This window comes from Seriola aureovittata, chromosome 13 (assembly GCF_021018895.1).
Source record: "Seriola aureovittata isolate HTS-2021-v1 ecotype China chromosome 13, ASM2101889v1, whole genome shotgun sequence".
NCBI lineage: Eukaryota > Metazoa > Chordata > Actinopteri > Carangiformes > Carangidae > Seriola > Seriola aureovittata.
In genome coordinates this window covers 10,686,832-10,714,021 of record NC_079376.1, presented here as the reverse complement: position 1 = coordinate 10,714,021, position 27,190 = coordinate 10,686,832, and the positions used below count along the sequence as shown (strand labels likewise).

Sequence of the window (27,190 nt, the reverse complement as noted above, 5' to 3'; positions counted from 1 at the left end):
CTGTGAATATATGCGTTTCTCACGCTCAGCTCAAATGAGGCAAATCATGAGTAGCGCTTATCTCTGGGTCTTGTTAACTTAAAAACAAAGAAGTACAGCCAAGTTACAGGTTATTCCCCACATGTCCCTTAAAGTAATGGGAAATACGCTTATTCTTTTTTTTTGCCAAGGGTTACATGAGGAGATCAATACCATTCATATGCCTGAATACGAAATACTGTATGAAGCCACAGCCAGCAGCCAGTTGGTTTAGCTAAGCATAAAGACTGGAAACAGCTAGCCTGACTCCCCCAGCACCTCTAACACACCGATTAATACATTAAATCTTGTTTGTTTAACCTGTTCAAAAACTGATCTGTAAAAATGACAGTTTATGGTTTAACATGGAGTTACATTCCCACCAGTTCCAGGCTGTAGCTTCATATTTAACACACACACACACACACACACACACACAACACACACACACACACACACCACACACACACACATACACATATATATATATATATATATCAATCAATCTTATCCAACTCTCAAAACCAAAGCTATGCACAAAATGCCAAACTATTCCTATAAACCGTGTGTCTTTACTGGCTGCAAGGTGCTTTATGGAGCCGTGTCAAGCCACAGCAAACCAGTTTCAGAGTTTCTGCTCTTTGAGTGAGGCTGTAGAAGTCAACTAGCCAACAAAACCTCTGTGTACTAAACTGATAAGAGAAAACTTCCTGCCAGTGCTAAATTAGATGCGGATGTTTTCCTGTGGCATTCAAAAAAAAAAACGGAAGGACTGTGGTGGTACAGCATTATTCCTGGCAGTGGGTCATCACAGCTGAGTAGGATATTGTGCAACCACCTTTTATTTTTTCTGTATTTTTCTTTTTTTTTTTTTTTTTTTACATATAGATATGCATATATAGTGTGTGTTGTGTGTTTGTTTCCGGGTGAGGGGAAAAATGCAGTAAGCTTGTGAGGGGCATACAAATGGTTGCCGAGTCTCAGTGGGCAGGATGTGGGTGGAGAAGACCATCTCGAAGGTATGTGGAGTGACACACAACACGCAAACATGAATGGATGACCCCACTCACACACACACACACACACACACACACACACACACACACACACACACACACACACACACACACACACACACACACACACACACAGTCGAATGCTTGTAACAATGCAAGGCTATCATAAATTCCACCAAATTTCTAAAAATGTTCTATTTATTTTTTTAGAGATGTCTGAATTTAATCAAACTAAAACAAGGTTGATAGTGACCTCTGATGCTGATAGATAGACTGGTGTCTGTTTACTCAACAAGGTCATAACTACTCAAGACAGATCTGCCGCAGTTAATAACACAAACTGAAGGCCCAAACACAGAAATTTATATGCACGTTTATATGCATGCATTTTTTGTATACACCATATTCCTCCAGCATGTACATGCTTTAGAGAGCATATTCTATGAGGTTATGTTTATGAACAGTTGTGCAAATTTATTTTGGAGCATAAAGCCACACAGCTGATGTCACACCTTGTTGTGTGGTGGTATTTGCAAGTTCTCTGGCTGCAGCACTTGCCACTGGTTCACTTCTCTTTTTCTGTAGCCCAGGTCTCAGACCGCAACATTCGGATGCCAAATCACCATGGTGACACCCTCGGTGGCTCACTTGCTGAACCTTGTGAACACCCCCCCCCCCCATCCAACCAACCTCCCCTCCCCATCCCCCCCTACCGCCACCCACCCCACCACCCCCGCTGCCTAGCAACAGTGGTGCCACTGGATTTCCTGTATGTTCAGGCTGATTCCTTAAAGAGGAACTTCGCCACAGGAACAGGAACGTGGCTCTCCCTCCTTCACTGCACTTCTGGTCCACATCGTACAGGGTGTCAGACACGAGGCAGGTCAAAGGTGATGATGACAATTGTCCGGCAGATGCAAAGAACTCGTAACTCAAAACTAAGCCATTGGAGGTACAGTGTGGTGTCAAAAACAAGATGTTGTTGAGGCAGTGGTGGCATTTTAAATAAACAGAGTCAGCGAAAACTAAAAACACCATGCCCTGCAATACAGCAATCCCACAATTAGTACTTGTTGAGGCTACTATTTTAGTTGTTTGCAACTTGGCTCAGTTTCATGACATGTTTTGAAGTTGTACTTGTGTTTATACCACAAACTATAGTGTGAAAAATGACCAGGGATGAATTAATATCTCTCTGACACAGTGTCAACAGTCATTAATTCCAAGTTTCACAAAGGTAGCACCTTTTGCAGGACAGTTGTATGTGTTGGATTGCATTCTCTATTTCCTGTCACTCACTGTGAATGTGCATTTACAAGAACTGCCCTCCCTCCCACGCATGTGTCTTTTCACCTACTTTGCAATCAGAAGTAGAACAGGTGACTGAAGTTCCTTTAACAGGCCTGATATCTAAAACAAATGAACATGGGTGTGTAGACTTGAACTATATACCTGCTGCCTTTCTCTGCTAAAGAGAACACAGCACTCTAAACCACACATGTCGACAGTCAATATAGCGCCACACGCCATATATATACACACAATTCTGAACATAATGCACCTGAACAGTTTTCAATCAGTCAACAAAAGGAGGCCAAACTCATGAGGAAACACATTCAGGCTGGAGAACATTGAAATCATAGAGCATTTTCACCAAGCTGCCTTTGAACAACCAGATCCTGAGGCAATAGTTATTACATCAGCATCTATTGTACCAAGAGTGACAGCTACCAAGGTAGATTGATAGAGACAGCTAAGCTTGCTCCAGCACATTCGCTGGCCAACACCCAGCTTCACCTCAGGGTCTGGCTGGCACTGGTTAAACACCTGTAAATCTCTAAGAACAACTGTTAGAAAACAAAGGCAGGTGTCAGTGCCTGGCTGGGACACATCAGCCCTCAAACATATAGCTCAGGTTCTAGCTATGACCTGCCTCCTATTTAATAGCGAGGGAGGGTTGAGTAATAAATATGACTACATAGAAACCTACAGTAGGTGCTTTTAACACTATAATTGACCATTTCTCACAGCATGATACAAAGAGACTTGATTAAACTGGGCTTTTTTGTGAATTTGTGTATTTTCTAGCAAAAAATGTACTGTAAAAAAGCCTACACTAAATAAATTTGACCCAGCGCACTAAAAACACACACACAAAACAGATTTACTTCATACTAAAACCACTCAGCTTTTATGTCACTTACCGGTAGTCCATCCTCGGGAGTATCCCCTTCCCCAAACGACCGACAACCTGGAGGAAAGAGGGAAAAAACCCAGGAGGGAAATGATTAGATGTATACTCAAGCCAATATAAGCATTGTTACAGTTCAATAAGCAACTAAAAGGTTAGATCAGTTAAGTATTAAAGGCACACAACCCATTTAACAGCATTTTCTAAGGCATACATCTCAATTAAAACCTCCTCACAGTCACCAATAGTATTAGTGACATGTAGCCTCAGGTTTTTGTACATTACAAAACCTGTTTAATAGCACATATTCATAGCACTATTTCTACTGTCTTAGATAAATTTATTTGACAAAAAAAAAAAAAAAAAAAAAGACTTCTTTTTAGACCACTAGGGGGCAAAACCTTGTGGAAAACCAGTTAATTCTAAATGACAGTCTTTCACTTACTTGTACAAACACACACAACCAAAAAGATTTTTTTTTTTAAGCCTAAGCTACATTTCTGGTAATTTATACCATGTTCATCCAAACTATTTCACTGTCAATGAATGGCATCTCTTCTACAAAGCACAATAGATTCACAACACTGATTCTTGTCAGGGCAGAATAGGCCAAGACTTCTGCTTTCCTCTCACTGCGTGTAATGGGGAATTGAAAGCTGCTTTGTGTCAGTGGGGCACACAGAAGTTAATGAAATATGCATGCCTAGAATAATGTAACCCCGACCTCGGCTAAAACGCCATGTGACATTTCCGCATCCAAAACACCTCTTCTGCTGATGCTGGAGTCAGAGCTTATGTTTCTGGTATCAGGCTGACCATGTTACAGCTTTTCATTACCACTGAGAATTAAACTGGTTCTGTCGATGGTGTAACCTGAGCAGAGACACTAATGTTACTGGTATTTCCTTCTTCTTTTTTTCAATACACAAAATGCTGTTTTGTTAAACCCCTTTCTACCAATAAAAGGGCGGAAAATGTTCAAATTTAGAACTCCACTGCTGAATAGATCAAATTTCTCTCCAATATTATAGTAATTTAAAAAGTAATGTTGATGATGTACAGTTGTTCATTTTAATTGTGTTCATATGTGGAGTTCAGTGTGTGCAGATGAAGATGCTGAGGATGCTGTTTAGATGATCGTGTTTGTGAATAAAATGAGCCTCTCCAATGAAGAAGGTTTGTATCTGATGTTTGATGTTGAATAAAAACCAGTGCTGCTTGTGACTCTGTGCTTTTGAAATCTTCAAGCAAGATTGCAATAATGTCAATCAAACTATTCTGATACGTGACATCTACCTAGCTTTACTTGTAACGTGGGCATTACTGCGATTTGTTTCAGTCCTACGTTCTTTGTCTTATTATTCATGTAACTTAAAGCGTAAAGGTTTTCAGATTTTCTGTACTTTTTTCTCGTATGGTTGAAAATCTAATGATCCAATAATAAAAGTCAATTAACTTTGTGTTAAACTCATGCATTTTCAGTTACCTGATTAAGATTAAAGTACAACTTGATATCATTATCACTTCACATGTACTGGTATTCAGACTAGTATTGTAAATTTTACACACAATATCATTTAAGACTGTGATGAAAACAAACCTAGAACTTCAGCATATTCATGATAAAAGAAAACACTGTTAAGGAAACTTAATAGAAGAGAAAATGGTTGAAGCTAGGGTCTTGGCAATGTTGAAGAAAACAGAGATTAAACCATTTCCATTGGGATGAAAGGGAAACTGTTTGTACCTGGGGCATCAAGCGGTTCTTTTTTTAAAACTTAGGTTCACTTAATTAGGCTCACTGAGGCCTCGTTTGAAGCACCGAGGCCTCAGTCAGCCTGTCTGCATTCAGGGTGGGATACATTTCTGTATCTGCCATAGAGAGGACAGAAGAATTCACTGTAGCTCTGTGGCTTGTGTCAGACACAGTCTGTCCATCAGTCTGTGTGTCTGACTGTCTCTGAATCACATGGAGAAAGGTGCGTGTGTGTGTGTGTGCGCACGCATTTATGCACTACTGAGAGAGAAAGAGGCTTCCTGCAGCACGACTCTGGCAGTGCTGGGCCGCGAAGCTGCCTGAGCCATGTGCCCGGCGTTGCCATGGCAACAGAGGACTGCAAGACTGATACACACACGTGCGCGCACACACACACACACACAGGCAAAACATATTCTCTCTCGCTGCCTCTTCTCTCCCCACGCACATTCACGCAGCAGTCCAGCAGCAGAACGATGCAACAGGAATACAGAAGAACCTGCCTGCCTGTGCTGAGGAGAGGCATTACACAACACTGGCAGAATACAGAAGATGCCAGGAGAGAGGGGAGAACAGAGGGAGGAGAGGACAGCAGGGGAAGAGAGCAAGAGAGAGCACGAGAGAGAGAGCGAGAGAGAGAGAGATGGATAAAGAAGTGCAGGCACTGAGGAGACAAAGCTCACCATCACCTGCTGTAGCTGACATTCACAGGAAAGAGTTGAAGCATTTACTAGCAGACAGGCACTGAACAACCTGAGTGAGGTGAAGGGTGGGGGGGTGGGGGGGGTTTAATCACAGTGACCAGCTATCTGACAAGCTCAACTTTTTCCCACAAAGTGTAATAATAATTAATTTCTCTTTGTCTATTTACTGTGATAAAAACATTAAGAAAACCAACAAATATTTACATTTGAAAGCTGTGAATGTTACTTAAAAAAAATGAAATAGTTGGTGATTCACTTTCTGTCATTCAACTAATATGTTAATTGAGTAAAACAGCCTAACACTGTTGTCCTCTCACTGATATAGTGTTATGTCTATAAGATCCTATTATTCTTTGTTCTCTTTCTTTATGTGAAATTCACAGGAAAAGATTTTTGCAAACTCAGCCCCACAGTCGTTGCCCATGATTACCTTTTACCTAGACTATGTGTGGACTTGTGCCCAGGAAGTTCAAATCTCAGATAATAGGTTGTGGGCGAGAAGCGACTGATGCCCAGCAGCGATAAGCCTTTGCGATATGTTCTGCTGTACCTCCTCTATGCTCCCCAGGGTTCCTGGGTCTAGAGAGTAAAGGAGATTATAGCTCCCTAGCCAGCCAGCCAGCCAGCCAGCCAGCCAGCCAGCCAGCCAGCCTCTTGTGTAACATGGGGCTGGGTGGCAGATTGCTGAGCTGGCGATTCTCCTGCTAATTGGATGACTTTGCAACCTCTGGCACTGCACTGAAAAATAATGCTTATCAGGACCCAACTCAAATCAGAGACTCAACTCCACCCAAGTGTAATATCTAGTTTAGCTTAAAAATATGTATAAATGCCACATCATACACAGCCAGACCAAACCCTGCTTGTTTTTCAGTCTAGCCTAGCCAGTCCTCAAACTCACTTCCAAGTGTGAGCAGCACAAAAAGCCCAACCTGGTCAAGTTTCGTCTAACGAAAGCTCTGCCCTATCTCAAGTTGCCATCTATTCTATGTCTCAAATGCTCTTTCTTACCAAGCCCTCCCTTTCTGTCCTATATCACCCACTACCTGGGCACAGCGCTACCCTGCCAGTCTCTACAGGAAGTGGAGAGTTTATCTGGGCAGCTGGCACTGATAAGATAAAGCAGGAGGGGGTCATGCTCGGGTGAGTGAGCAGGTAGAGAGATTGGGGGTGGGGGTCATCAACGCTAATCAACGCTATGCATCTCCCCTACAACAGATGCTAGGTCAGCCGTTACAAGCTAGTGACAGACAGGCAGGAATACAGGCTTCAGACACACAGCAACAGAATGCATGCCACATCCATACACATACACCCATATTATTTTACACGTATTGGATGGCTGCCAACACACATAGTATAGTGCAACCTCTTAGAGGGAATTCCAAACAAACCTGGTGTTTTGTTGATCGTGTGAGAGGGTGAACGGGGGGTGAGGGTAGTGAAAAAAAAAATCTGTGGGCTGCTCTGATGTTTTGATACGGAAACAACAGCAGATGCTGGTTGCTTGATTTTTAAGTTAAGGTGCGTTCCGCTGAGTTGCTATTGACTTTGTTATCTGGTTTGACCTGCTTCAAACTCACACATGCAGGCACCATTAACAATGGGACAACACACACACACATGCCCACCTAGGTTGATGTCCTCAATGGCCCGGCGTATGCCCCGGTCAAAGGCACGGGCGTCAGCAGGGCTCTGGAAGGTCAGTCCAAACTTCTTGTCGTTGATTCTCCAGTGGTGGAAGATGGGGTTGACCTTGTTGTATACAAGACCTTTCTGTAGGACACACTCCAGGACCACCTGATGACACAAACGCGCGCACACACACACACACACACACACACACACACACCACACACACACACACACACACACACACACACACACACACACACACACACACACACACACACACACACACACACACACACACACACACACACACACACACACACACACACACACACACACACACACACACACACACACACACACACACACACACACACACACACACACACACACACACACACACACACACACACACACACACACAGTGTTTGAGAAACAGGAATAGGAACCATAAAAGTTGTACTTTCTCTCCAGATCCAGACAGTGCTAGAAAATCAAAGTTGTAGTTCCATTTGGTCAAGCTATGAGTTGTTAGTATGCAGACTGGAAACTGCATAATTTAAAGGCTGGCTGATGTTGATGAAACTCAGTGGGGAACACACATGTAAATCCTTCATCTGATTCCTCTCCCTAAGCTGTTTAAATGTGTCACATTCTATCGTTCCACTACAACGTGAGTAAGAGAAAAAGAGAGAAAGAGAATGAGGAGAGGCCGTGCATCTGGAACTACACATAACTCTAGAGCTTCTACAACAGAAAACGAAAAAAAAAAAAAAAAAAAAAAATCATCCTAAACCCAATAATTTCACATACTTTTTTGGATAATTTGTAAAACACATTCTAAATGATGGGGTTTTCATTTCAGATGATGATAAAGTTGGTGAGCAGCGGTGGTGGTAGAAGGGGGGCTGAGTATGTTTTGGAACCAGGCAGCCAAAGTGTGTGGCAGAGAGAGACTGTGTTTCCAAAGCCTATTATTAATCAGGGCTACTGGGCCGCCTCCCGGCCTTCCTCTAGGCAGATTAAATGAAATGAGAGACGGCCATTACAGTCTTTGAGGTTTTTTTTTTTTTTTTTTTTTTTTTAACCGACGTGCACGAGAAGTGGCTTAATGGGGTGTGAATGTGTGAGCGAGCGTGTGCATGGTGATCTGCGTGAGAGAATGCGTGAGCACAGGAGCTAGTGTGATGACAAGCTCAATGACCCCAAGTGCTACACTGTGCATCTTCACAGTGCAAATGCCTCGTCAGAGGATAACAGTCGCAAACCAACACTCGACGGCTGAAAGCAGATGGCACCGTTCCCCCTGGATCTGGGCAATAGTCAACATGCACGCTTTAAGACGCTGATACGTGGCAGCTGTATAAGAGGTTGATGATATGTGATATGCGTGTGTCAGAGCAGGAGTGTGCTGTTCTACATTTCCTTCTGAATGTCTGAGTGAGAGTTGCTTTTCACAGTCTTTGATACGATTGCAAGTGTAGTGCAACATCATTTTTCTGCATGCGGATGTGATGAAAATGTGTCTCACAGTATCTGCCTTCATATCACTATTGGATACAAGTATACCCAAGAAGGAGGGGCAGGGGTTAAGCCTGTGTGTTTACCCAGAGGCAGTGGAGGAAGAGAGGGATGGATGTGAGGAGGATGGTGTGGCAAGGCGTTTGGGGGTGGGGTTTGGGTGGCGGGGTGGGGTGGAGAGTAGGGGGGGAGGGGGGTCCTCTGTGCCTCTGGGGCTGATTGTGGAGGCGAGACTGAATGGAGCCAGAGCAGGTAAGGTGAGCGCACAGCGAGGCCGACAGAGGAGGAAGTATCACAGTTGCATGGAAGGACGATACTTAACACCACATTCCACACTGTGCTCAGAGAAAAGAGGAGGAGGAGGAGCCACCCTGACAGAAAGAGAGACAGAAACGGAAAGGAGGCAGGAGATGTTAGAGGAGGAGAGGGACGGAGAGACAGAGACAGACGGAGGTGAGACGTGCAGAGAGCAACGACGAGATAGCGTGAGAGCGGAAATGCTTGGAATAAAAGGAAAGATCATCAAACCTAATTGTCTTGGAAAATGTTTGGTTTGAGCTTATAAAAGTCATTTGCTGTGTATTGGTGTATCAAAAACATAGATACACAAGCATGAAAGATGGTATGCAATGATTGCGTTTAAGCACTCACTTTTGAAGGCTTAGAAGGAAAGTGACACATCACTCACGACTTTAACCATATTTCGCTCGCAAAGATAGAACAATCAAATGACAAGGTTGACAGTAGAAACAAACGACTATATCCAGTGGGCCGATGCCCCAAGGCAAAACTATTTAGAGTTAACCTTGTCCAAACCACATTCACAGCTGTATCAATCAAAAGCAGTCACAGACTATGAACAACAGGAAGTGAGGTGAAGTGGCAGAGAGCTTAGCCAGAGATTTGTCATAATCCGATAGCCTGTATGGTAAGTAATCATCGACTAATTAGATCTGTAGTTTTTAAGAGTCAGAGAATCTGAGTGAGTGAGAGGGAAAGAGAGCAAGTGAGAGAGAGAGAGGAGGGAGGGGGCAAGGAGGAGAGTGATTGGTAGCTATATGGAGAGCCAGCTGAGTCATCACCAGTACACTCTGTGCCGCATCACTGCGCTTATAGACAGATCCCCTCCACTTCTCTTCTTCCGTCTCCCGCCTATCTGGTACCACCTCTGTTTCCTGCTCTTTGACTACACCCACATCTCTTTCCCTGATTCCTCTCATATCTTATGCACCCCAATCACCGTGTTTCTACCAGCCGAAATCGTGCCTTTTTGATTTCAAAATAACTGCATCTCTAATCTGTTTTCCTCCATCTAGCTCAGGTTCCTATCAGGGATGGGACGTGTCATTGTGCTTCTCTATCATGTTAATTTCTGGCTGAATTACAACACTGAAATTGTATCCCTTAAGACGACAAAAAATATACCTACAACATATAAGACTATTTTCTTTTTCTGTGAATTACAAAAGAACAACTCAAACCAAACAGCCATTCAAACATTCCGGAGCTTCTCACTAGGCCTTTTTTTCCCCTACTTTTCAACATCATTCATACAACATAATTACGGTCTTTCATTCACTTCTGAAATCAAAACACTGACGCTGCTGTTTTAAACAATACTGTCGCAACAAGTACTGATTTTGTCATGCGTTTTTTCTGACTATTGCTAACATGTTCTTATGTGGTTCTGTCTGTTGCTGTTGTTTTCTTGGACTCATCATTCTGCCTCTCTTCTTCTGATGCCCTCAGACTGTCGGTAACGCTGTGGTTCACGCCAACACCCTGGCACTGGGTGGCATCCCGGCAGATCTACATATGGCTGGGTGTTTGTTGTGGTGGCTGGGGGTAGACTCTGGCGATGATAGGGGTGTTTTACCACATCCCAGAACAGTTGCCAGGGTCTCTGAGCCATGTCTATACCCTGTCTGAACAACAGCATTCCCGTCACACCCTTTCCTGTGCCACACACGCGCTTGGATAGCAACACATAAAACACAAACATGCCGTAAACACAAAACACACATAAAATGTGTTCATTCAAAGTGGAATTATTAAAAAATAAATAAAAAAAGGTGATTTAGACGCCCTGTTGTAACAAGCCACCAGACTCTGTGCACCATGGTGGCCTCCTCTGTCTCCTGGCATCTGACAGACAGTTACACACACACACACACACACACATACACAGATTTACACTCTCATTACCGCAGACCAAGATTATCCCAGTGCATCTACTGGATCTGTTTTACATCTACAATACAGAATGAGTGTGTGACAAGTAGGTCACGAGTTTTACAGAAAACTACAGCATAAGCCATAAGGATTAGAACCACAACACATAACTTGATCTTTTGAAACCTCACTTTGATTGTGAAGAAACAGAATGACCATGCAGTTTGCAGCTGAGATGTTTTCATGAGTTCATGTTATGCAGGGTGCCAAAAATGGGTTTAAAAAAAAATATATATATATATTTATTGTCAGTAATTATAAACCTTCCACTGCATGTTACATTTACAAAAGTGTATCTGATTTACAAGCATTTCGAATCCATATTCATAATTGCCTTATAGGACATTGTGCTACTTATGAATGAAGCCCTACACAGCTGGCGCCACTGCAACTACTGACAAATTGTGCTTGTAGAGCAAAGATTGCAGTGCAGCTAGAGCATGGTAATACTCTGTTTGTACTGTAAAAGACTTAACACTAGAGCTGGAATGAGTGGTCAATTAATGGATAAGCTGATTGACAGCTCATAGACAGAAAATCAAGAATCAGTATCTGTTTTGATAATGAATTATTAGTTGGCTTGTTTTTCAAGCAAAATGCCAGCTATTTACTCATTCCAGCTTCTCAAATGTAAGATTTTTGTTGCTTTGTTGGGTTTGGACTGTTGGACAGACAAAACAATCAACATGAATATGTCATTGGGTACTGGAAAATGGTGATGGGCATTTTCAGCATCTTTTGAAAAATGAAAATAAGATTATTGAACAATTGATAGCAGCAGCCATACTATAAAAACCCTGCTTTTAGAGCCAAGTCATTTTTAAATGGCTTTGTAGCTCTAACTGTTTATGTGTCAGGTCATCACATTGCGAAATACTAGTGTGTCTAAATGTTTTACACACATTTGGGTCATTTGTGGTTTTTTACTGTTGGATTAACCAGGGACATATTTTCCTGACTTAATTTACTGTTGCATACGTTCTTTACATTACACATCAAGTAAGAGAAAATATTCATAAAAAAGGTAGGCAATTATATTTGTGTACTTGGAGAAGCGGAGTGAGTGTGAATTTCCAGCCCCTATTCCATCCTTCAGGTTCCTTCCAGGCTCTTTGTGTGTTTCCCACATCCCTCATCCCACATTCTCCGCTCCTGAGTAATCTGCCCTTCTCCCTGATGATGTCATCATGCATCACAGCATCACGCAGTTTGCTCCTATTTTCAGATACCTGCGCCATGGAGGAAAGCCAAACAACCACTTCCTGTGTGAGTATGTGTGAATGTGTGTGTGAGCGAGACAGAGAGAGGGGAGTATGGGAAAAGGGGGGCTCACGGTGATCTCATCCAAGAGAATGCACCATCTCTGGTTTGTACACCTGAATGCGCATGAAAGAGGCGGAAGGGCCAAATAAGAGAGGAAACAGACACTTATAAAGACACTATTCACACATATGAGCTAGACGGTCCCTTACCAGTTTGTCTTTGAGCCTCTCGCCCTTGATGTGGAACTCCACAGCAGTGGGGCTGGGACTGGGACTGGGGCTGGGACTAGGACTGGGGCTACAGGGGCTGAGGTTGCTGCTGCTTCCTCCGCTGCCTCCACTGTGGGTGCTGCTGCTGTCCTCCGCCCGGCTGACCTTATAGACAGTGACACAGCTAAGGCCTCCGCCCCCCAGGGGAAGCCACCCACCGCTGGAGTCATCCCGAGTCATGACCACTGCTCTCACACGCGCATAACTGTCACTGTGGAGGAGGAAGGGAGGAAATGAGGAAGGTGGAAGGATAAGAAGACAAGGGGAAAAGCAAGAGAGACAATGCCGTTAGTGAACATAATCAGTGGTAATCAGCATCTAACATTTTTCTATCATGGTCTTTTCCTTATGGACATTTTCTATTGACACAATATGTCACCTGGACCAAAAAAGCATCATCAGAACTTCATAGCCGACATCAAATATCAGCCCACATAATAGAGTTGTACCGCAGAAGAAACAAGCTGAAGTACAGTATGTGTAACCTGCACAAATGGTTAGTAAATGAGTAGTGAGGAACACACTATACAGACATGCAGATAAGATTAGGCGAGGAGACAGGTCTAAAATGTCTAGATCACATTTGTCCAACAGTTTGAATGTTTTACTCCAAGTGAAACACAAACCCCATCACACTAGAACTACTCTGATACTGAGATTGAATAAACCAAATTAATCTGTGGGGAAATTCAGGTGGTGAAAAATAGAATGTAAAGAAGTCAGAGATTCAGACTTTGGATTAAATGTATATTTGGTTTTAGTGCATGAAATAACAGACTATTGGCTGAGATTTCTGAAGTTTGAAGCCGTCAGTGTATGTTTAACCCCAGCCAGAGGGTGACTGACCATGTGGCCAAGTTCGGGCTTTGGTCACTGCCGATTTCCAACCTTTCCCCTAAAGCAGGTGGTTTCAAATTAGACAACACATGACAGGAGCTCCAGCTTACATCACCCTCTTTCCACTCTGATTTCCCATGCTAATGCTGTTGGTTGTCTTCCTCCTCTCTCTCATGTCACCTACTAGGGCTCTGAATTATGTGGTAATAAATTGTAATGAAGTTCATTTATAATACATAACATTAACTATGTAACTGTAGGAAAGTATACACCTATATAAAAAACTAAATATGTGTTTATACAGAGCAGGAATGAAATGAGGGGGTGATTATTCACTGTATTAAGAAATGCTTTAGGTTTCAGACGTTTATAGACAGCGGACATGAGGCTGTGTGTACAAAAATGCACAGACTTTCAGGTTTTTTCCGACATACATGCAATATAAACACATGCAAGCAAAAATTCCGCATCTCTCTGTTCCTTATTACAGTTCTCTCCCTTCCCATCTCCTTTGCTTCTCCCTGTCCCTTCACTCAGTCAGATGTTTCCCTGATTAGATAACACAGACTGCATTGGGCCACCGGAAATAACAAAGGTCAGGATGTGCTGAGGGCAGCATTTTGCACAAACTCCTGGTAACATATTAAAGACTGAGGAAGATCTGAGAGCTGAAATAAACAGGCAAAGTGAGAGGAGAATGTGACTGCCGGATGTCGTCCTGTGACACATTGCTCTCTGGCCAACATCCGGGTTGACCAATGAAATGACGTCACCAAGTCTGAAATGTTTTGTAAAAGGACAAATTTGAAACAGTGACTGAGGGAGAGAAATGTCACTGACGACATGTAATATATCACATAGTTAACTAGTAGCTCATGCTCCAGTTGAAGAAAAGCTGCGTCCTCCCCCTCACTGCCTCCCCTCTCTAAATCTTGGCCTACTCAATGAGGCTAACCTTTGGTCTCCTGCTTTCCACACCTTTGGCAAACCTAAGTGTCCAGGTTATTGGTTAGTAATTAATCTAAGAGCCAGTGAGCATAAAATCTGAAGCTTTTTTTTTTTTTTTTTTTTTTTTTTTTTCATGTGAAAGCTTTGATATCCTGGCACCTGGTAATAGTTGACCAAAGTTACCTCCAAGGATTGATGAGCATAAAAAATACAGGTAACCCAAAAATGAAACAACCAACAAAACAGATTGCCTTTGTGAAAACCACACACTTCTTTCTGGCCAATTCTGGTCTGTTCAAACACACATTAAAGACTAAAGACAAGTGTACTTCCGCATTTTTATCAATGCATATACTAAAAGACAGATTTTCTCAACAAATTACTTACAAAATATTGAGCATCATTGCCATCATCCTCTCTCCCCTGCAACTAACTTAAACATGTTAACCCCTACTACTACTAAGCTACTATAATGAATATTTTAATAATAACCATGTATCAATGTGTCATAGTGATGAACCTACAAAAGGATAATCACTCGAATCTGCAGTGGAGACCAAAAACAGAAACAGAACAGAAAATGAATATTGATCTTACCAATAGTGGCTAAGTGACCACAAACACAACTCCGAATGAATGATAATGTTGCTCCATAACTGCTGGATGTGTGAATAAGCAATTGTTGTCTATATCAACTTAAAAAAGTGATGATGTCAATGTTGTGCTAGTCCCCAAGTGGCCAAAAATTATTAGAGGTTAAAAGCAAAGTTTAGTCAAATGTTATGTTTTTAAATTGCTGTTATTGTGGTAAGAACATGACTTGTTAATTACCAACCAATAAAATTCCATGCTCTTAGTCCAATATACCTTGGCTAGGCTAACATAAAAGGAGAAAACATAAAAACTCTTTTAATAAAAGAAATATTTGGAAAATACACCTTGTATGAAATTTGATTGGTTAGCTACCAAAGCCTAGCTGGCCTGCTAGTACATTTTTATTGTTACATTACAGATGCGAGACATTGATTTCCTTTAAAAGGTAGGAAGAGGTGAGGAGTAGTCTGGCATCAATGATTGTTTCATAATTTCATGAACACCTTTATATCATGCTGCTGAATTACTTCTACCACTGCTGCTGATGATGTTGAAGTGATTCGGTGTGCTTCTGTCATTAGAGAAGGCACGTTGTAAAATGATTAATTTATCTACCAGCAAGCTGCTATGTTATAATTTCTTTCATTTACTTTATATCCTTGAATATATTTCCTCTTTTTGACCTTCCAATAACCCGTCACTAATCAATACACCCAAACAGTCTTGCGGTCAGATTGAATGACTATAAAATTCTTCTATGATATTAAATTTGGTGGCGCTGTGCTCACTACTGCCTGTTGAAAGTCAATGCTACGCCACTCTGTCTATATTTTCAGCTAGCTTCATCCTTCAGGGTGCAAACAAAAATGGACAACATTGGAAGTCTTTTCCTTTGTTATTATCATCATGATAATTCCAAAGATATTTTCAAATATTATTTTGTGATGTTAATGCCACTAAATGAGCACACTGATCCAAAGATAAGTAACTATTCTGCCAATTAAAATGAACATGAATAAACACTAAACAGTAAGGCTGGACAAAAACAGATACAGAATTTATTGAATTACCAATACAATGAAACTCTTGTCAACCTAAATGTATTCATATCGCAAACGTCAGTGTTGTCTCTCACGCGTTGCCCCAAGCTTAGACAACAGTAAATGGTCATGGGAAACTGACAGGAAAAATACAACCACAACTCACTTCCCTCTTGCACCCTCCAACAACACCCTTTCTAGTTACACCTTATAACTGTGTCACAGAAACAGTGCTTAACCTTATACGAGAAAAAAAGTATTTTTGAGCAGTATAACAGGCAGTAAAAGAGGGCAATACTGCCACTGTTACACCCCTCTATGGCCCCCAATAAAGGATGCGGGTGATGAGTGCAGGAGGGGCTGTCAGTCAGGCAAGGGTCCCTGGGGTGAACAGAAGGCAGGCGGTGGTGTCGCTCAGCCATGACCAGGGCACAATGACCAGGGCCTGACCCTTCAGACCTACCATCACACACATGCCAGCAACCATGACACTCACAGAGGGGGGGGGGCTGGGCACGAAGAGGAAGTTAAGTGGACTGTGTATATGTTCATTATTACTTAAAACACCCATGTCAACCTAGTTTTAAGAATAGGAGACATTTCTACAAGAAAAACTGATAATTACTGTAGTGAAATGGTGAATAATTCAAAACTCATCTCTAAGGTACACTTCTAAAACCTGCAGACCAACTACTAAACTCAACCAACAAAAAACAAATGTACCAGATCCATTTAACAAAATCTTTACAACAGGGGAATAAAAATGTTCCATCTGCTCCTCTTCCTCTTCCTCATATAAAAAGCTTTCCTTTCTTATAGTAAAAACAGTCAGCGGTCCAAAAAGATATTTGAGTGCAACCTGCTGCAAACCACACAAACACACACACACAGTTCAGAGTGGGACGGTGGAGACAAAGGCTGGCCTCCACGCCCCTTGCTGGGAGCACACAGTCGACTGGACACACAATTGAGAGCGGAAGCAGATCAGCTGGCCTGGGCCTGTGTGCGGGGGGTGGGGGGGTGTTGAGAGAAAGGAACCCCCCATTCCAAATTATTCCAAGTTATTCTGCTGGATGACTGACTTCATTTCCGACCAAAAGCAGGAGAGAAAAACAGAGGGAGGGTTGAGAGTGTAACGGAGGACTGTGGGGGGAGGAGGAGGTGGCTGTGGATGGGAACAGGGTGGAGACCAAGGTGACAGTCAACAGCTCCCACCCGCATTTGAATATGGCCTTTTTTATTCACAAAAAAGGATGTACATAGGCTTTTATGGCACCTATATAAAATGATATAAGCAATAACAGAATTAACAGTATCGTACAATTTCAAAGTTCGTTTTAAGTGAGGAGCAAACAAAACACTTTTTTGATTATTTGAATTTGAATCTAGCTTCCACTTGAAATAAATTCTAAGAAGAGAAGGCGTGATGGGGGAGCACGTGCAGACCAGGCAGGCCTGGGGCTCGAAGCTGGCTGCTCCAGTGTGTGGTGGAGAAGGGGGATCCTGGGACAACCATTTCCTAAGTGGACAAAGTGGCCGTTTGTCTGCTGCTCCGGCCCATGGCTCATTGGGCTCCAGCATGCCATCATGCTTTGCTCCTGTCTCAGCCTTGGGCTTCCCACCCCGAAGAGGAGTGGAGTGGAGGGCAGGACAGGGGTATTGGGGGGGGGGGGGGGGGGGGGGGGGGCTGAAAGAAAGACAGGAGGGGGAGAAGAAGGGAAGGAGGAGAAGGTAGAGGAGGAGTACAGGAGAAGAGGAGAGAGAGAAAGGATGTGGCCTGAGCCCTGGGTGCTCGCCAAGTCACCCTCCCTTTCCTCCGCTCCGTCTCCCCCCTTTACCCAACCCCTCCCCGGCTGCCTCTCTCTACACAATGGCCACTTCTCTGCTGAAATTTCACGTTATTGGATCCCGGGCCTGGAGTTTTGTCCTCCCACAATGTCCAGGCAGCGGAGCATGCTGCAGGGGAGACACACTCTGCAAGCTAAAAGCTGGAAAACCATTCCTCCTTTCATTAGCATCAGAAAAGGGGAGAAAAGTCCCCCCTACCTCTTTTTTTCCAATCGCCCTTTTTCCTCCCCATCTCTCCCCTGTATCAAAACCGGAGGAAGGCTGTCAAGCTCGGTCAAGCTCCACTAGACCACTTTGGCTTGCAGGACCTTTTTTTTTTTTTGGGGTGGGGGGGCAGGAATCATTAAAATATCATTGGGAAAATAAACACAAGCTACTTATCCCAATCCGATTCTATAGATTATCCTCCGAAAGGAAAGCAATCACTAGGAAAGCAGAAGGGGGAATGGAAGATGGTGTGAAAAGCTACTCTGGATGTGACTCATTCGCTTTTCTTTCTCACTCGCTATTCAACACCTGTTCTCATAGATAAAATATGATACTTTTACATTTCCTTAACTGCTTTAGCCTGACCTAAAGTACAATAACTTTTGGTGTATTGAATGTAGATCAACCTGCCTAAAGATCAACATGACTCCAAGGCTTGTAGATATGATGAAGCAGAAAAGTATTCATACTACAGTATTCATAAAAATGTAATCCACCAAAATATTCCACTTTCAACCAAAATCTAGGCTAACAAAGGGTAACCTGGAGCTAAGAGGATAAAGTGGTGCAGTTTCCTTCCCTGTGATCACGCCTCATTGAAGAAATAAATAACATGCAATCTGGGACTCGACCGTCGATTCCAGCAGTGCATCTAATCTGAACGGTGCAAACTAGCTAGCCAATTAGCCACGGTTCAAATCCCCTAAATAACCAGTGGCAAACTCAAGGGCAAAGACAAACCCAAAACAAACACCAATATGACCTAACATGGATGCAGTGCAAATCATGACATAGCTTCAGAACAAGACACTTTTGAAGGGGCTGTCTGTTAGCCATTAATAAAAAGAGAATCAATAATGGGACAATGCCTAAAGAAACACCAAGCCAGCATCACAAGCCTGCTAGATTAGCTGCAGTGAAAACTAATACGCTGGCTATAGAAACAGAAGTGAAAGAGAAATTTGCCCTATCTCCTCTCAGCACCTCAGGCTGCTGGTGAGTCATCGTCCTCACAAGAACATTCAGCTTAGCTACCAACTGACTCAGGAAAAAAAAAAAAACAGAACAAGCCTACTCTGCTGCTGCACCACACAGCGAAACTACACTTCAAATTTACCACCGTCCTTTCACAGAAATACCATCTAATATGATGACAAATTAACTGATCATAGTCACTTCTGGTAGCATCCGTCACAGATAGCAGTTAGTGGGTCAAATTAGCCTGTAGCGCAAATCAAAGATAGACCTAAATCAGTAACTGAATGTCAAAACTGCTCACTCAGACAGGATTTCTAACATTGATTTTCTAACCAACCCCTCTATTACAGGATTGGGCCTACAACCCCAACAACAATATTCTAGGTGCCGCTGCGCTGTGGCACTATAAATCAAAAGAATCCCATATGTGTATCAAATGCCAAAAAACTATTCTCAAACATCAATCAAAGCCACATATTGAGATGATCTTAATTTGAACCACAAGCATTTAGAAAATTAAAACCTTGCGCTTGCCATTACAAAAAAAAAAAAAAAAAAAAAAGAGGAACCACAAATTTCGACTGCTGCGGTGTCTCTGGTCTGCTTTGATGTTAGAGTAATCCCCAGGGACCCAAGACTCTACTCGTAGTTACTCTGAAAAGGAGGGGGAGACGGGAAGCTGAGGGGACAAGGCAGCTGTCTAGCTGTGGGAGAAACTATCAATACATCTCAGGAGCAACTTGGGAAAGATAAACCACCAAACCATGATGAAGGCCCATGGGATGTTAAGAGAAACTGCAATGAGAGGTTGTAAACCATCACAGCATGCCCTGTTGTTGGGAATACCATAACATTATCATCATCACCATTACCATAAACGTTAGAAACCAACGTTTAGACCATCTTGAAAATCAATTAGATTCACATTCAAGTAGCTTTCCATTGAACCTCGGCCTCTAGGAATTAGTGGAATCAAGAAACGCTTTTACCAACCAATAAAAGTCTGTTCCAAGTTCTAAATATAGCCAGACAGGACAAAATCTGATCAAAAGTTTACTGAGAAGATAAAAATACACATTCTTACAGGCCTCCAATTTTAATCCTATTTGCAAACTTGACTCATTAATTCATTTATTTGACGATACAAGCTATGTTTGCTTAAATTCACTCAACCAGGATGCAGCCTATCTCTCCCAGAAACACATACACATGCCAAATGTTCCCAGAAAAATAAACACACAAGTGTGTGCACAGACACACACACAGAAACCCCTTCCTGTTTTCAAAGCGTTTGGAAACTCAATCAAAGACACAAGGTTTAGGATTTACATCTGTGCCCTTTTATGTCTGTGGCCTTGCAGGAAAGAACCATCTCAGCCCAGCTGCAGCAAAGAGCTCACAACAAGGCCCAGCCTTCATGCTCCCGCATGCAGCACAACTGAAAACAATATCCATAATTCAGACACTTAGTGCTAAAAGCACTTCTTAGAGGCAATGAGATATGGTCTGTGAACATCAGAAGCCCTCCTTGACAAAGAAATAAAGACAAGCCCTGCTATCTGGATGTTGTGATGGGGACGCAAAAAAAAAAATCTGCTAGTTTTTTTAGTGTAGGCTTAAGAGCTGACGTACACAGCATAGATCCACACCGAGTCTTTGTCTTGAAAATAAGAAAACTGGTTTAAAATATGCTCTAAATACACTGCTGACATTTACGCCAGTTTATGCATGCTCCTAAAATACTTGAAGAGGAAATGAAAATTATAAGAGGGAAGTGGCTTGGGTTTAAAATACACAGAATCCAGACCCAAATCTGGCCATGGGAATGGAACAGTCCACCACTATACAAGGCCTGTTCAGTTTGTTGGCTTGTCTCAGTTACAGACAGTCCAAGCCCTCTGGTTATACAGAGGATCATTGTCATTAATCAGACAAACAATATGACAGCTTCTAATACAATCTGTAGACACTGGGCCATTTTCATACAAATATTCTATATGAAAAATAACTTTTAGGATTGTGCAACTTTTCACCTTAGGCAAAGAAACTTAATGTAAAGACACCTTGATTTCTACAATATACAGTATGATTATCTTGAATCTACACCTAAAGCTAATAAAATGTGTTAACATGCCTAGCAACCAGTAAAGTAAAATGCTGTTACACATGCTCTTAAGTATATTGTCAAATAACAAATTTTACTAGCCTCTGTAAACCACTGTAGTCACAAGCAACACTTCCCTAAAAGAATACAGAAGCAAAACCGAGGATGTGTTCAGCTCAGCAGACTTTGTCAAAGGTAAGATGTGTCTATAGCTTACACTTGGCCAGCTAGTGCTCATCGAGGTCATAGCCAACAACTGGCAATAACCCCAAATAACACCATCTATAAAAAAGTCCAGGAAATTATTTAGCTTAACATAAGGGCCACAGGATATAGGCAATTAACCAGGCCATAAAGCACTAGCCCTAACAGCTGAAGTAGCTGTCTCCCTTTGTCGTTTCAGGACATGATGGGGGCTGTTTGGGAGGAATGTGTTTGGAAAGCTCAGCAACAGGAATGGGAGTGCGAAACAGCCCTCAGGTGATAAGATCACGACACCCACATTGGCAGATAAAACGCTGAGCTGTCAAATCAATCACTCAGATAGGAAGAGGACACAGAGAGAGAGGAATCACTGAGGATCACCTGACTGGCAACAGAGAATACCACAGAACTGCAGGAATCTAAAACAATGAGGCCGTACCCTGTGCATGTTCAGTGGAGTATAGAGGCAACTGACCTTCACTGATAAAAACAGATGAAGGTCCAAATAATCTAAGCAAAATCACTCTTTAGGCACACACAGACTTAAATATACATTATCGGCTTTTTGATTTCTTAAAGAAAAAATTGAGGGAGGTTGTACAAAAGGAGCCTATTTAATGTTTTTAAAAAAAAAGAAAGATCTAGCTCTGCAACTGGAAACATGCCATTTTAGCAGTGCGTTGTCACACAAAAAAGCAAAGAAGAAGATGCAATGTGTAAAAAACACACTGCTCTCATTTATACAGTGACCATGTAAAAAGAGTATCTAGAACAAACAGTGCACCTCAACAGGCTACTGCACTGGCTGAGAGAAATATTTTAGATAAATGTGACATTCAGAGAGAAACTGCTTTCACATACTTTCATAAATCTCTCACTTCTCCCAGCATGACCATAATCCTTGTCATTAGCCCTACATCACACCACACTCTCCACACCAACACACATCCCAGAGCAGATGCAGACCAAAATCTGACAAGGCTTTATGTACCTTCTTGTCATTTCAGCCTTGTGAACATACTTTCACCAAGGCCAAGAAACATGTTCTCAGCAAAGGGTGTGCTGTGTGTACACCAGCTCGGCTTACCACCCATCATTCAGACACAACCACTTCAGGACCATCTCTTCACACATTTCGTGATTTTCAAATTAAAATGTTCACAGTGCAAGCTACAGGCGGACAGGCACATTTTCGCTTGATTACGCTTATACATGGAAGCATACTGTCAAAAGATAACCTGGGTTTACACAAAAAAGTTCCACCTATAAAAAATCTTCTTAGGATTTAACAAGTAACTCATCAAAGATCTAAGTTCAGAGGAAGAGAGCTCAGTGTCACAATGTAAAAGGGAACACACAATTGTGAAAAACATCTTGATCATTATCCAAGACTTTAGGAAAAAAAATTACACAAGACACAAAATAACAGATTGTTTTGTGAACAGCTGTCTCATTAGAAACAGCATATTAAGAAGACTATGCAAGACTAAATAAATGGCTCTGGCGACGCTCTGTATTCTGTTCACTCCATTACTATGAATCATACAACAGCCAGGAAGGTGGTGGAATCATAGCAACAATGTTTGGATCACTTCGCCATCTTAGCTGCTACCATCATGCAGTGTGGAACAAACCCAGCATACACTATAGCTTGCACACCACAGATGATCTGTAGCCTATAGCAGTAGTTCCCATAGTGGGGCCTGGGGGCTTCAGGGAATCCCTAAGGTTATCAAGGGGAGTCGCATCAAATTTAGGAATGGTTTAATTTCACTGTAATTTCTCTCACTAAAGGTTAACACAGGGACAAAATGACGTTTCACCCTTACTACTAACATCAACCATTAAACAATTTAGTATAAATCATGATTAATAACAAAAATCACCCCAGATGAATTTCCCTAAAACATTATGTCATCAACAGATGGTGAGTGGTTTTATTGTTATCTGTGTGGTGTGGCTTAATATGAGGAAAAAAGAGCTCCATGACATATGTTACATAAAAAAAAAAAAAAACAGAAGTGTAGTTCAAGGACAAAGCCTCCATGCATTAAATCAATCAACCACATAAAGGCCAGATAAATGGAATGGGGAAAAACATGTGGGTGTGTTTCGAACATTAAACCATGACACTGTAAATGGCTGAAAGGGCATATGACTTCCTCTGTGACAAATACATTATCAAAGAAAATCCTCGGAGATAGTGAAGAAACGTTGGTTAAATAAAACATGTGCGGCTCTTATGTCAAATAAACGACTGATAGACAAGCGCTGGTGTTTATATATGACGCTTTGTGCAGAAAATGCAGGAAATGTGAGCCATTGTGTGATCGTCGGTGCAATGCGAAACAGTGTACAGTGCTGTGAATGGGCAGGCAGGTACTTTATGAATGGAGGGGATCATGTGACCGCAGCACCTCCCGAAGCAGATATTTCTCACTGACTGTCAACAAGCGCACACAAGGGATCAGCCCATTAAAACAATACCAAAACGCGACTGGAAATGGGTGCGACGTGCACAAAAACACATCGTGTACAAATTAACATCGACATCCGAGGGTTGTGGGGATTTGGGCGTGAATATGACGCCTTTTTAAAGCGTTTTTATGAATGGAGATTGTGATATGTAAATGAGTGTGATTGAGAAAAAAAATGGCATCTTCAGCTTTTCAACGCTGACATTGCCGCAATCAGCTCGAGGGGTTTTCATTAAAGAAAGGCTGGACTGAGATACAAACATGAGATGCACGATTTTAATCGATGAATATGTTCGGAAATCATGGCGGACAACAGTTACACACAGATCTAGGTTGTCAATATAACGCTATCTGATCATGATGTGCTGAACTGACATGTATGCAAAATTACATTTTGACTGCATTATTGGTGTGTATGTGTCTACAACGAGTGATCCCCTCATAAATAATGAAATATCTATACAGTAATAATACATATCCTTGGCATATGATTTTTTTTTGAATCATATATAATTGAATCAAATATAGGCAACCATTAATATACCTAAGAGACAGTGGGTTACTATGAATTCTCACAGCATACATGTTAGTTAGCTGTATTATAAGACCAACATTATTAAGAATGAGATGGAATTTTTACTATGGGCCTATGCCATTGCTTGTCAGACAGTGTTATTCTTAATCTCAATGTAATCCATAGAGTACCTTTCTATTAGCCCACAAAGATGTCCAAACAAAAAGATTAGCAGCCTGTGTTTCTTATTGTTGATATTGGTAAAGTAAGGGGATGAAATACCAGCGTTGCTCGGTTAGAAATGTCATTGGAAACTGTGGTAGTGAATTGCTTAACCGAGTAAAACGTGTGTTAATATCAAAAGATATGCAAGTAGTTATTATTGCAGCTGCATGTTGTATATGGAAATGGAGAAAATGTATAAACGATACTCACTCGTTGTTTGGATTTGTTGAATCTTCACTCATTTTTTTCCTCACGGGGATCCAAATCCTAGCAATAGCATCGACGACGCAGTGACGGCGGGATAAAATACCACAAATATCACCATTTTCCTTCACATATAGAAATCACCCCTATTTTGGATAGTAAGTAAACGATGTACAATGGGGCATGCCTAACTAAGCGTCCCTGTGAAAACCCAAGTGAAGCTAGCTTAACGTTAGCTTTGCTGGCTGGAACTAACGTTAAATCGCGAGGAAGAATGACAACCGTTGATTCATTTTATCCTCCCTGGAAGTAAAATCCGACCACAACAAATGGGCCATCGGCATCATCCTCTTCAACAAACACAGATCCCCGCTTTGCAAAAATGCGTATAGATCCTCAAAAAAAGCAGAAATTGTTGTAGACTGTAACGTTTGGCAGGTTATTTATGGCTGGCTTTCGAGCATCCATTCGCCAACTTCAGGTCCAGGACAACACTTGAAAAAGCGCTGTGCAACGTTGCTCCGTCAACGTGTCCGAGTAATTTGCAGTAAAGGCATCCAAAGCCCAAAAAAAGGTTCAACTGTTTTCTATATTAATAGTGACGCGTTAAGTAAAAACATCTAGACTTGAAATTTCCTTGAGAAGTTGGTGGACATCTGCTTTAATCGAACTCCATTTTCAACTCGGGGGGAATGAAACATCGGAAAACTGGGCGGATGTGTCGACCCTCGCTTGAGAAAATTAGATCCTTCCGCGACGTAGTAAAAACATAACACTCTTGCGATAAAATACCGTCAACCAGCACACAATTTATTGTATCCTGTTAAGGAGTAACGTATGTTATACCTAAAGGCGATCCCTCGTGACTCTATGCGGTAAATTCTGAGTGATTCTCTTTCCAAAGTTGAACTAAAGTAGTCCCCGCACTTCCCAAAAGAAGTTTCCCTTCAATCACGCATTGATACAAGAGGGAAGCGTCTGTGTGATAGCACGCAAAGTAGAAAATAATCTGGAGGAAGGACTTGGGCTGACACACAGACTCTGCCATTAACAAATTCTGTTATTTTCTTTCATTAAGCAGTTTTACCGTGATCGACCGCCCCCGAAACGCGTTTTAAAGTCTAGATGTGAAACTGTGAGAAAATGCTTTAAATGTACACAGGCATGACTGCTGTAGCACGTGGAATTACATCAGATCCCCTTCATGATTTATGTGGCTAAAGCCAATGTAGTATTTCTATCGCAGAACCTTTGCATTATTATTATTATTATTATTATTATTATTATTATTATATTATTATTATTATCATTCGCCTAAGCCAAAATGTAACGTGAAAGGGTTAAAAAAAAAAAAGGCAATTCGTAAAATTAGGATATTTTCTGAAACAGCTGTAATCTATTTTGAGGGCTAGTTTTAGTAATCCAATAGCCTATGATGGGAAATTAAAAAAAAAAAAAAAAAAAAAAGGAGACATGAGATTAACCTTCCTCACCACAAAGCCACAAACGGGGGTTTTGAGCTAACACTAGCGATTTTGGTTGAAGAGAGGACTAAAGGACATGCAAGTTGCTCCAGTTATGTAGTTAAAGCTGCCCCACCTTGCACCCCCTGACACTCTCTGGGCAGCTGGAGTCCCCTCCAAAATGAAACAGCCAAAGAAGTTGCCAGAAAAATCTATGTATGTACCTATGAATCTTATTTGCAAATGTGTTAAAAGCCTTGCAGAGCGATTCGGTGGCCTGGTTGCGTAAGACTTAAATGCTATTGGATTTCTGTGCTGTGTGGAATGGCAAGAGATCAGGCTAAATGATTCTGCCTGGTTGTCATAGTGACAGCATGTTGTGTGAGAAGTTTCTTTGTATTTCTCTGGCTTTCATACAGCTTGTGCCACAGCCTTATGTTGCAGCCATATAAAATATCCCTCTGTGTAGATAGCCAATGCATGCAGGACTCTCACATGTGTACCCCTGACACATATTGTTGACTTCCTTTGGTATTTGAATAGAATAGATTTTTTGTCTAAAGTGCGTGTCGCTATCCTGCTGACTGCCAGAGAGCAAACATGAATTGTCTCTTGGTATTGTGTTCTTACCAAAAATACAGATGTCTGTTTGATATGAATGTTATGTGTGTTAATTTATATGTACCATTTGCATTTGTAAAATGCCTCATAGTGAGTAATTAAATAACACAAGACTGTCTCAGTGGGGAGTTTTACAAAAAGTGACCACTTGTCTTCACTTCCTTGTTTTTTGAATTGGGTTACAATTGTCATGATCAAGCTTGGAAGCCCAAATAAAGTGTCCCTTGTTTCAAACAGAGCAGAAAAAGCAGTGACCATGAATTTTCCCACTAGCATGTTTGTATCCTTTAGAGTATTCAGAGTTCAGGAAGTCAGCCTTCTTTC

At 41.8% G+C, this 27,190-nt stretch overlaps 1 protein-coding gene across 1 annotated transcript in view; it reads right to left on the bottom strand.

Annotated features, from left to right (window-relative positions):
• spred1 (sprouty related EVH1 domain containing 1) overlaps positions 1-25,629 on the bottom strand; it is a 33,718-nt gene extending 8,089 nt beyond the window's left edge. Inside the window, exons 1-4 of the mRNA XM_056393442.1 lie at positions 24,789-25,629; positions 12,543-12,813; positions 7,317-7,485; positions 3,239-3,285 (exon numbers count right to left, since the gene is read on the bottom strand). Of these exons, the coding sequence (XP_056249417.1) occupies positions 3,239-3,285; positions 7,317-7,485; positions 12,543-12,813; positions 24,789-24,820 (519 nt within the window). The 5' untranslated portion in view covers positions 24,821-25,629. The remainder of the gene's footprint in view (positions 1-3,238; positions 3,286-7,316; positions 7,486-12,542; positions 12,814-24,788) is intronic.
• Between the last annotated feature and the right edge of the window lie 1,561 nt (positions 25,630-27,190).